The sequence below is a fragment of the Poeciliopsis prolifica genome, unplaced genomic scaffold (assembly GCF_027474105.1).
Source record: "Poeciliopsis prolifica strain line A6 unplaced genomic scaffold, Auburn_PproV2 SCAFFOLD034, whole genome shotgun sequence".
Lineage (NCBI taxonomy): Eukaryota > Metazoa > Chordata > Actinopteri > Cyprinodontiformes > Poeciliidae > Poeciliopsis > Poeciliopsis prolifica.
The window spans coordinates 42501-54506 of record NW_026562409.1 but is presented as its reverse complement, the minus strand read 5'-3'; the positions used below and the strand labels follow the sequence as shown (position 1 = coordinate 54506).

Below are 12006 nucleotides of genomic sequence, written 5' to 3'. Positions count from 1 at the left end.
TCTGGTTCCTGGCAAAAAATCAAACATCTTCCCATGTTTGAGCCGAAGCTGTGAATCATCCAGATGATAGGGTTAACCCTAACCCTAACCCTAACCCTAACCCTAAACCAGTTCATCTATGACCGACTGAACCAACCAGCTGAACTGGTTCAACACGCCTGACCAATGAACTGTTTATTTGTTCGGAACATCAGATGATAAACCTGATTATATCTCATCACACCGAGTGTTTGTTCATAAATAACAGGTCAGCATCTGAAAAGACTTTTTACCACAAACTTCACCTTCATGTCACATCATTACATAAAATCAGCAACTTTCCTCAAATCAGGCGTTTCCACCTGTAGAGGAATAATTATTACTTTCATAATTATTTCTACTGAAGTCAGACATTTACTCTGTAAAACTTTATTTCTTCAAGCTTCTTTGGCTCATGTCGCCTTATGAATTAATGGAGTTTAAACTATTAAATCCTGATTAAAGAGAGAATAAATTATCCAGGTCATTAAATATTAAAAAGTTATCAAAGAAATCATTAGAAAAAAAAAGTTTGACTAAAAAAAAAAAAAAAAAAAAGTCCAAATCCTGATCCTCTGGAAACGACCCGCTCCAGGTTTCATCTGCTCTTCTTTGGGCTTCTGGACCTGGACCGGCTTTGAGGGTTCCGGTTCTGATCTCTGCGAGGATGTTTTTTTGTTTTCCATGATGTCACACGAGGAAGCAGCAGCTGCAGATTTTGTAACTGAACCAATCAGAGGCTTTCAGAGTTATGACATCATCATCTGGGTTTTCCCCAGTTGGTGTATGTAAACTTGTGACTTTGCAGAGGCGTTGAGTTCACAGAACCTGTAACCGGGAGTTCACAGAACCTGTAACCGGGTCACGATTCTTGTAAACGTAATTATTCTGAATAAACTAATTATGAGTCTGTTTACTCTAGAGCTTAACCTTTAACCTTCACCTTTAACCTTAACCTAATCAGGTCCAGTCCACATAACCGGTTCTGAGCCGATTGGTTTATGTTGAAACCAGTTCATTATAAACCATAATAATATCGGAATCATGTTAATGTTTTAAACTCCCAACATGATTTATGACCCAGAAGATCAAACCCTGACCTCTGACCTTCCACAGCTACATTTCAGCATTATTAAGAGCAGCTGCAGAATCATGGTTGAATACAAATGCACACCACACTTTTCAGATTCTATTATTTTTAAACCAGGAAATAAATTAATAAGGAAAATAATTCTTATTATGTGGCAGATGCCCCATAAAACCCAGAACAGTAAAATCAAATGTTTAAGGGGTGCTAAAACTTTTGCAAGACTGAGAATAGCAGGAAGTTTGGGTGAAGGCTGGAGCGCCCCCTGCTGGACATTACCAGGTATTAACCACAAACAGGAATTATTTGAAATGAACTCAAAACATTTGAAATGTTTCAGTTTTAAACCAGGGGTTAACGCTGCTGCCTGTTCAAATCCCTGCAGGGCCTCCATGTTGGGATCCAAGATGGCTGACGCCACTGAACCTTCGTCCCCAGAGCCTAAGAGTCTCTAAGGGTCTGGTTCTGGAGGTCTGGTCCGGATGCAGATGCTTCCCTGCAGAATCTGCTGACCAGCCATCGACCAAACGGGTCCTGGTCCAGTTTTGCTGGTCCGGTTCTGGGTGTTTTGCTGTAACCGGACCTCAGGGTTCGACTCTCTGGACGTTTCGTTTTAATTCTGGTTCCAAACTGCAGGATGTTTTTTTTAATATTATTTCCAGTTTTTCATAATTAATGTGAAGAAAACAAACATTAAATTTTCGTCTGAAACGCGTCAAGAAATGAAGAAAGAACTTTTATTCTGAAGCTTGAAGGTTCCAGAACCGATTTTTACCTGAGAACATTTATTCTATGAAAATATTAACAAATTAATAACATTTATGTACAGTCCAGGTGATGAAGACGAACAGCTCCTCTTCCTCACTTCTTCGACAGTTTGGCCTGTTTGTTCTTGGGAGGCGCCCACTTGAGACACATGGTGTCCACTGTGGACAGACAGAGAACATCAGAGACAGGAAATTGTTGAAGACATTTTACTGTCTTTCCATCTTTCTGCTGGACAGACAGAGGACAAGGTGTCCCCCTGCTGGACGCTTTCAGCTCTAGAAACGCATAGAAACATATCTAGATGTTTCTATGCGATTCTCCCAGCACACGGCCCATGCTCTTATTGTGAAGGTCAGAGGGTAGTCTTCCTGCAGGGGGCCGTCCCGTCCCGTCCCGGTCTCTCGCCCCCCCCCGGCTCACCTGTGATGGGTGGCTTCTTGTACTGGGCGCTCTTCAGATGCTCCTCCACCAGTTTGGGCGTAACGCAGATGACGTGTTGCCCCTTCCAGTACTTCACCATGTTGAGCGATTGCAGCGTGCTGATGATGTCACTCTGAGTGATGCTGGTCATCTGGCTGGAAGACAGCAGCGGGTCAGCTGGTTCTGGTTCTGCCGGGAACCGGGTCGTTCGGACCAGAACGGAAGCCATTTTAAATGTAAACATTAAACGGCAGTAAACATCCGTTCATGTTTCTGCTCTGAGCTCCTCTCAGGTTGTGCGAACTTTCTGAAAGTCTCCGTCTGCACAAAGACGGTACCCGGACCGCGTCTCGGACCTCTCTCCTGGTTCGGTACCGACCTGAGGTCCTTGATGGACAGCGTCCCCCTGAAGTCCCGCAGAATCTCCAGCAGAACCCAGGACCAGTAGCTCCGGTAGCTCAGCTTGCCCAGATCCGACAGCGGCTTCTCCGGCGAGCCGACCGCATTCTCCAGTTTGGACAGCTCATAGCCTGCAGAACCAGAACCAGAACCAATCAGAACCGGAGGCCCTGAACGGACACCTAACCAAAGGTGGGTTCTGTGACGGGAGAAGCTGAACCTCCACATCAATGTTTCATGTTTATCTTCATTTCCTTCCACAGTGGAGAAGTTCAGCAGTAGGTTAACATGATGTCATTAATGCTTCCACAACCTTTGACCCAGAGTCGATGGTTGGAGACAGGACTCCAGTTAAATGTTAGGCAGGCTCTGTAGCACCAACGGTTCAGGTAGACGGAACCCTAAAGCCAGCTCTGACCCTTGACCCCTGACTCACTGAAAGCTATGAGGAACTTCCCGTAGCCTCTGCGTTGGTACGGCGGCAGCGTCAGAATACACGCCACGTTGTTCCCATCCGGAGATTCTTTTTCCTGCAGAAACAAAACAATCAGACCTGATCATTACCATAATGGTGTCTTAATGATTCAAAGACCTGAGCAGAACCACTGGACCCGTCGGTACTAGAACTTGGCGTGTTGCATCTTAGACCAGCTGACCGTTGGCGATTTCACATCATACTTCAGATTTGACTCATACTAATAAATCTCTGGCTGCAGCGGCTTACCTTGGAGAAGTAGCCGACGATGTGCGCGCCCTGCTTGGTGACTTCGGTCAGGATGTAGAAGATGAACGGCTCCACGTCAAAGTAAAGTGTCTTATGGTCCAGGAACAGCTTGGCCAGCAGGCACAGGTTCTGGCAGTAGATCTGAGGACAACAGTCCAGTAAGACACCGCCGTCTCCAGGACGACCACCAGGGGGCGAGCTCACCTTGTGGTCCCGGCCGTCCACCTCGTAGACGGAGATGTTGCTCCTGCGGTAGATCTCCTTCCCTGGAGGCTGCCTCCACTGGCAGTGAGACTGAGGAGAAGGTCAAAGGTCAGCTGTGCTGATGAAATTGCAGCTTCTCCAGGCTGACCCCTACAGGGTCATGTGACCAGGGTCAAAGCAACGGCTGGACTCACAAGGTGGTGTCTGAACGTTTTCTCGTACTTCATGTACTTCAGGCAGAACTCGCAGATCCAGAGTTTGGGCTGCTTCCCATAATCCTCTGGGAACGGAGAGAAGTACCAGGCGTCGATCTCAAAGTTCCCGATCTGGATCTTATCCACGTACTTCACCTTGGTGATCTGAGGAGACGGAGGAGTGAGGAGGAGACCTCCACCCTAGCAGCTTATTGTGGCAGCACAGGTAGAGGGAGGTACGCACCGCCTCATGCTCCTTCTCCAGAGCAGCTGTCGTCGGGTCCATCTCAGCGTAGGTCTGAGTGGAGGAGAAAATTTGTGTTAGGTGAAACCGACAGTAGCATCTCTGCAGACAGCAGGAGGCGCCACCTTCTGCACGTGGTTGATCTCGTCATGCTTCCTCTTCTGGTTGCGCGTGATCTTCCGCTCGGGCTGATCGCCGAGGTCTCCGACTCCTCCGACCTCCGAGTTTTTTCTCACAGCGTCCTTCACCGTCTTGGTGAGCGCCAGCCGGTTTTTTCCCACCCACTCATCCAGGCGCCGGTTAACTGCAGTCCAAACGTCAAACTCTCAGTCCCTCTGAAGGACAGGTGATGGCGCTGGTTCTAGTTGTACTCAGATACTCACATCCTACATAGTGGACATAGAACTCCTCCCGGGCCTCCTGCTCGTTGAGCCGGGACTGGATCACCTCGGCCATGTCTACAACACAGTCAGTCAGGAGAAACATGAGACAACATTAGACACACCTGGACACAGTCCATAACTGAAATAAATCAATCTTTTCTTTAAAAAGAGCCCTTTGATATTTACATTTATTATTTAAATAGGTAGATTTAATTATCCCAAGGAATATTTAATTATTTATTTGCATAATCCAAAATGTCTTGATAAAATGAATTTATTGGTAGAATGGACTAATGATGCATATACATTTAATTAATGGGACATTTACACATGTAGATACTTATTAGGTATGGTTATTTAATTCAGTCACCCCTAACTCTCTAACTAAGCACCATTATAAATGTTTTTGCACATTTATGGTCCAGATTTATAAGTAGCAGCTTCAGTACTAATCGGACGCCAACTTCGGCTTCATAAACAAAAACTATTTATTTCAACAAAGCCATTTTTCACCAACTAATATCCAAACCGTTATATTTCTGAAATAAGCTTATTGTTCAGAGCGATGTTTCTGTGAAACACCTCTAGCTTCGGATAACATGAATACATATTATTCTCGTTTTACATATTTCTGTCTCAAACAATTTTCAGCAAAACTAAATCAGAGATGGAGTTAAGCCGTGTTTTCACTTACGCCACGTTTTATCGGTTCTTTGACACAAATACGTCTCTCCAATTTCCACCGAGACTTCTTGCTCCTTGCCGATGCCCATCTCGGCGCCTTCATCCGGTGTGAGCTGGTCACTCGAGCCCCCGGCTTCTCGGGGCCTGCCCAGGCCCTCCGCCTCGTCCTCCTCCCCGCCGCTGCCGTTGTACGAGCACGCAACGGGAACGCTGCTGTCCAGGTCTCCCCGCTCGCTCTCCGTCCGGCTGGAATCCACGTCCACGTCCATGCTGGGCTGCGAGTCCTTGTTGCTGCTGCAGCTCTTCCCGCCAGTCATATTACCTGGACGACTGGAGCTACGAGTCCGCGCAGCCGCAGATGTTGCTCCGCCCACATCTAAACAAGGGACGTTTTTCTTCTTCGTTGATGTTTTTGTGGTGGCTGGCAACAAAGGAAAATCATCTTTATCGCCACCTATAGGACTGGATAGTGTTACGGTATATACACACGCGCGCGCACCCACACACACACACATCAGTGACGTGCGGTGAGGTTCATGGCTTGTGAGGCTCTGACTTAATAAAAATTATAAGACCCCCTGCATGTCATTGTTTATGTGACCCGACCGAGGGGCGGGGTTCCTTTTATTTATAGGACGCACCAGAACACTGATTAAAACATAATAGTTTATTAAACAATTTCTTTAAAACACCTCTCTTTTTTAAAACACATTTCAGGCGTACTACTTGGTCCCTGGAAGGGGAAGGGATTCTCTGAAATAAAGACAAATTAAATCATTCCAAAATAAATAAATGAACAAACAAAACATGCCATGCAAAAAAGGAAACAAAAGAATAATAAATCCAATAACAAATAAGCACAGACTGTAAACAAACAAAACACTTCAAACAATGGAATAATTGCTGATGTCCGATTTCAGAAGCCGCTCACAACAGGGCCGAAGGAGTCAGGCCCACATATCCAAAATAGCAGCAGGTTCCGTTCTGAACTGATCACGCCACACTGACAGGACGAGACAGCAGAGCGTGCAAAGCGCTGCAATGCCCACAGCACTCCGGTGCCTAAAACAGGAAATACATTACTGTGGATCTGGGAAAAATAAGTAAAAATGAAAATGGCAGGTAGCTTACCCAGGAGTGGAAGCACAGTTTCCCGGAGAGGAAGCGGACCAACAAGTGAGGACTAGATGGAAGCCACACGCCGCAACAATCTCCAGCTGCAACCGCCAATGCCACGCCAGCAAACAATGGATTTCCAGTAAGCCGATCAAACCCACAGGCCACTCAGCCAGCCAGCATGTAGCAGGGGAGACAAAGACACACACACCTTGCAGCGGCCTGCCTGGCTATAAAGGCACCTGCCCCGCCCACCAATCAACGGTGCGCTTCTTGTTGCACCTGGTATGCAGAGTGAGGAGGGTGAAACACCATCCCACCACATTCACATACGGAAACTTCGCGCATGCCAAAAACATTAAAGGGCAAAAAGACCTTTCATTTGTCATAACTCCGTTAACTCAACCAAACTTGGAAATATAGATATTATTTTAGTGATATGCTGCACAGCTATTGACACTTACGGACACTTGCGGGGTGTACTCATTTTTGTTGCCAGTAATTTAGCCATTAATGGCTGTAAATAGTTATTTTAAAGGAAGAATAAATTTACACTTAAATAAGCTGCACACAGACGACATTTCAGTGTCAAAATGTTATTTTGTCAGTGTTATCCCATGAAAAGACATAAATATCTGCAGAAATTTTGGTATGATGAATGAATAATGAATAATGATTATTCATTATTCTTCCATGTCATCATGGAAGAATAATATAATATGTGTAGGTGCTATTTGTCCATTTTTCAGTTAAAGTTTAGAATTTAGATTATTTAGTTTATTTTTATTTGCTTATTTTCTAGTTGATTTATAATTAGAATGTTTATTGTTAATTTTGTTGTTTTTAAATATGTTTTTTGGTTCGTAATTCACTTAATTAGTTAATGAATTAATTTTTGGGAAGTGGGTGTGTTTCATGGTATGAATATGTAGGGTTTATTTAAGTCTGTAGTCTCGTCGGTGGTTTATGGTTTTTCACCTGTCATCAGTGAGAACAGGTGCAGGAGTTAGAGCAGGATCATGCGAAGCCTGTAACTTGTTTCTAGCTAAAAATGGAATAAAGCAAACAAAGATCTGCATTTCCACTGTTTTGACCCCTATTTTGGACTGAGTCGGCCAGAACCCACGGTGCACTATATTGACTACTTGAGTTTATTTCACTTTGCTTTGATCACTTTGGAGACTTGCGTCTTTTTGGAACTTTAAGACTCCCTGCATGGACTATTTTGGACAAATAGTCAATACAATAAGAACATTTATATTGCTATTTTCATCCTGTGTTTTTGTACTATGTAGCATTTATTTCTCATTTAGCTTAACCAAATGTGATTATTTTTTCTTCAAAATCATCAGATTTTTACATTTTCCCATTCAAAAGTTCAGAAGTGCAACAGGTGAGGCAGCAGGAAGCCGAGTCTCACCTGGATTTATCAACTTCTCCAACTGGTCTGGCTGCCAGTCTATGACAGCAGCTCCTCCTGTCTGAACGCCACCAACAAAATGGTTAAAAAACATGAAATGTATCAACTGATTTTCCATAATTTCATATAATGTACAGTGTTTTATGTCACCAACTGTGTGTGTAACGTGTTTCATGCTGAGCAGCGATCATAAACCAGAGAACAGACTGGAGGTAAGGCAGGCAGTTCTCTGGCCTCATGGCAGGGGGCGCTCATGATCCCAGACACTGAGACTCCACACTGCAGAGGAAGAGACAGCAACAGCGAGCTTGCCAGCCCCAGAGAAGACTTTTTGAAATTAATCTATTTTTTATTAAAAACTAAACAATTTTACAGGAACACGTGGCATGTACTTTATGAAGAAATCAAGTTTTACAGGCTCAAGGCATATAGTTATAAAACAACAATAACAATAAATGAAAATAAAAATAGAAATAAATAAAATTTGTCAAACATCAAACAGAGGGAAAGCTCAGCAACAAATAAAAAACAGAAAAAGTAAAAGACAAAGGGGCATTACGTCTAAATTCAGATTATTATAAGTGTCCAACGGTTCTATTGCATGTTTGTTTTCATAAGTTTTAAGGTCCTGAAGCGGTTCTCCATCAGATGTTTTTTAAAAGATGAAAAGTCATATTTCTACAGAGTGGAAGAAGAATTTGGCGAAGATCAGCAGGTTGTTCAGAACCAGGTCGGTTCTTCTGTCTCTGGGTGGGTCCAAATATTATATTCTCTCCATTTAAGGGATGATGTAGAAAAAGCTTGATTGAGATCCAGACCTGAAAGTTTCTCCAAAATGTTCCAGTTTGCACACAATAGAAAAAAAGATTATCTTTTGTTTCAATGTCGTCGTCACCGAAGGTCCAGCTGTTGCTATCAAACCAGGGAACTATTGTCTTAAAAGTTTCCTGGATGGAAAAATGTTATTGAGAATTTTTAAATGAACTTTTTCAGCTTTAGGGATCAGAGGATATTTAAGGTAAGACGTTCTCCACTTATTAACCTCTGAATCAGAGAACAAATTTAAAATGGAGTTTTTATTTGGTCGGACAGGAAATATAATCCGTTTGTTAGAATGACTTTTCTCCAAGAGGTTAAATGCAAACAGTTGTTGTATTTGAAGGTTAGCTGATTGAATACCTGAGCAGTCCAAATTATATAACAATTAAAATTCATCATAAGACAACCAATCTTCACTGTCATTAAGAAAATGTCTTATGGACCAAATACCTTTTTCCATCCAGTGATCCAAATACAGAGATTTATTTCTGTGTGACACATATCTATTGTTCCAGTTGGGAGTTTGCTGAGGAGTAAAGCTATTCATGTTCAGAAGTTTAAACCTGCTTGTGAAAAGCCGATAACTTAACAGGAAGTCTGTTGACATCAAAGTCACATGTAAGAACAAAATCCATGCATCCGATTTTGTAAACAAACCTTTGGGGAGACAAAACCAGATCCTATTTCCATTCATTAAAAAGGATTTCAACTAATTTACCTTTAAGACAGCGTTTAAAAGTCTTCTATTTTAACCATGTTTCATTTTGTTTGTCTTCAAACTGCGTTTTCAAGACAGAAATCAAAGTTCAGCTTCTAACGTCATCGCTGAGATCCTGCTAGGGGGCAGAAATATGTATAAATACTGTTTTGAACATCAGAAATGCACTTTAGAAGAACCCAGAATGCATTGCATGGTGGTGCTTCATAATTTAGCTTCTAGTTTTGCTGTTTTTGCTGCAATCCCTAAAAAATCATATAGTGTTGTGATTAGCATGAGCTCCTCTTTCAAACTAGAAGGGTTAGGGTTAGAAGGCCTAAGTCCCACACCCTGTAATTCTCCTAAGTACTAGCGCCTCACCAGGGGCGCAAAACCCCTTAAAAGGCCTAAGTCCCACACCCTGCACTTCGCCTAAGTGTCACCGCCTTACCAGATGCACGAACTCTGAGCAAAAGACTGTTTTTTTTTTTTTTGCCTTACCAGGGGCACGGCTCTACTGGGCGTATGGCTGCTCGGCTTAATCCGTGGAGGGGGCTTAAGTGTGGGTCCGCAGGTTCGCGTGGGGACCTGGTTCTAAGAGAGGCTGGATTGGTGGTTCTCTGTCACCCAGGGATGTGGAGCCACGGCTGGAGTAAGTGGTTCTGATGGAGAGCCTGGTTGTATGAGAGGCTGTATTGGTGGTTCTCTGTTACCCGGGATTGTGGAGCCACGGCTGGGGTAAGTAGCTCCGCAGCAGGCCCTGGTTGTATGAGAGGCTGCGGTCCTGGTTCTCTGTTACCCGGGATTGTGGAGCCACGGCTGGGGTGAGTAGCTCCGCAGCAGGCCCTGGTTGTATGAGAGGCTGCGGTCCTGGTTCTCTGTTACCCGGGGATGTGGAGCCACTGCTGGGGTAAGTGGTTCGGATGGAGGGCCTGGTTCTCAGAGAGGCTGCCGTCCCCGTTCTGTTACCCGGGCTCTGGTCCCCTTTCCCGGGTAGAATTAAAAACACTTTACCGATTCCTGGTTCTCACTCGGTGAGCTCCAGGCCTGGTTCTCAGAGAGGCTGCGGTCCTGGTTCTCTGTTACCCGGGGCTCCGGTCCCCTTTCCCGGGTAGAATTAAAAACACTTTACCGATTCCTGGTTCTCACTCGGTGAGCTCCAGGCCTGGTTCTCAGAGAGGCTGCCGTCCCAGTTCTGTTACCCGGGGCTCTGGTCCCCTTTCCCGGGTAGAATTAATAACACTTTACCGATTCCTGGTTCTCACTGGGTGAGCTCCAGGCCTGGTTCTCAGAGAGGCTGCTGTCCCAGTTCAGTTACCCGGGGCTCTGGTCCCCTCCCGGGTAGAATTAAAAACACTTTACCAATTCCTGGTTCTCACTCGGTGAGCTCCAGGCCTGGTTCTCAGAGAGGCTGCCGTCCCAGTTCTGTTACCCGGGGCTCTGGTCCCCTTTCCCGGGTAGAATTAATAACACTTTAACGATTCCTGGTTCTCACTGGGTGAGCTCCAGGCCTGGTTCTCAGAGAGGCTGCCGTCCCAGTTCTGTTACCCGGGGCTCTGGTCCCCTTTCCCGGGTAGAATTAAAAACACTTTACCGATTCCTGGTTCTCAGAGAGGCTGCAGTCCCGGTTCTGTTACCCGGGGCTCTGGTCCCCTTTCCCGGGTAGAATTAAAAACACTTTACCGATTCCTGGTTCTCAGAGAGGCTGCAGTCCCGGTTCTCTGTTACCCGGGGATGTGGAGCCACGGCTGGGGTGAGTAGCTCCGCAGCAGGTCCTGGTTCTCAGAGAGGCTGCTGTCCTGGTTCTGTTACCCGGGATTGTGGAGCCTCTGCCGGGTTGAGTGGCTCCGGAGCGTGGCCCCCGGTTCTCATAGAGGCTGCAGTCTCGCTTCTCTCCCCCGTGCTTGAGCGATGGATTCCGCCTGTGAGTTTTCGCTCCGGTCGGTCAACTTCAACTTGCGAAAAGCGTGTAAAAACGAATGCCACCCGGGCAAGCCATACATGCTTTTAAAGGTCTCGCTGAGGAGAACGATTCGGCGTGGGTCTCTGATTTTTATACCGTTTCCCCGATTTTTAAGCCGCGAAAGAGTGCCGTTTTTCCGCCCGGTCAACTTCAACTTCCGGTAGAGCGGGTGAAAACGCGTTCTGCCCGGGAAGCCATATATCCCCGTGAATGCCTAAGCCAGGAGAACAATTCGGCGTGGGTCTCCCATTTTTAAACGGTTTCCCCGGAGCGGGGCAAGCGGCGGAAGTCGCGCCGGAAAACGTTCGAAAATCGGTCAAAAAGGCCGAAATCCGGGAAAAACGCACCACGGGCCGATAGCCCGTGTTCCGGAGCACAGCCCTGTGCGGTCGAATGATTTTTAGCACGCTCACAGGAGCCGGGATAAATGAAAAAAGGGTTTCCGGGCATACAAAGCATTGCCCTCCCTTGACACCCGCTTAAGCCCCGCCCAATCGGGGAAAATAGCACTTCCAGCTCACAGACAAAACCCCGCCGGCAGGATTTCAGGAGAGAGTTTTTGAAGAGCACTCAGACACAAAAAGAAGCGGATTTTCGGCCGTGGACCCCTCCAGGGGCCTTCGCAGGCCTCACATATGCAAGCGTACCAGTGATTTTCGGGGTTTTCGGCCGTTTTTGAGCGTTTTCCCCCGCTTCTGGTTCTACGGCTCCCTGAGCTCTCTGCCTCCACGGATCTCCCTGCCGCTCGGCTGGCGGGCTCCGGCCGCTCTGGTGAGTCCGTCCTGGGCTGTAATTAGTCCGTGGACGGCTCCCTGGTTCTGCTGGAGCTCCGTTAAAGTTTCCCCGGGGTCTGGCTTCAGCCGAGC

At 45.9% G+C, this 12006-nt stretch overlaps 1 protein-coding gene across 2 annotated transcripts; it reads right to left on the bottom strand.

Moving 5' to 3' along the window:
* Positions 1-1822: 1822 nt before the first annotated feature.
* On the bottom strand, positions 1823-6478 carry kat8 (K(lysine) acetyltransferase 8). 2 transcript variants are annotated; one of them, XM_055052031.1, is made up of 12 exons: positions 6257-6474; positions 5136-5546; positions 4442-4516; positions 4184-4362; positions 4059-4112; positions 3815-3979; positions 3621-3710; positions 3417-3557; positions 3129-3222; positions 2673-2823; positions 2294-2448; positions 1823-2031 (listed from the first exon to the last, which is right to left on the bottom strand). In XM_055052031.1, the coding sequence occupies exons 2-12, from the start codon at positions 5440-5442 to the stop codon at positions 1967-1969; spliced, it is 1476 nt and encodes a 491-aa protein (XP_054908006.1). In that variant the 5' UTR covers positions 5443-5546; positions 6257-6474; the 3' UTR covers positions 1823-1966. The 2 variants fall into 2 exon arrangements, with proteins under 2 accessions (XP_054908006.1, XP_054908007.1); XM_055052032.1 differs by lacking the exon at positions 1823-2031 and having other exon boundaries at positions 2337-2444; positions 6257-6478.
* Positions 6479-12006: the final 5528 nt, after the last annotated feature.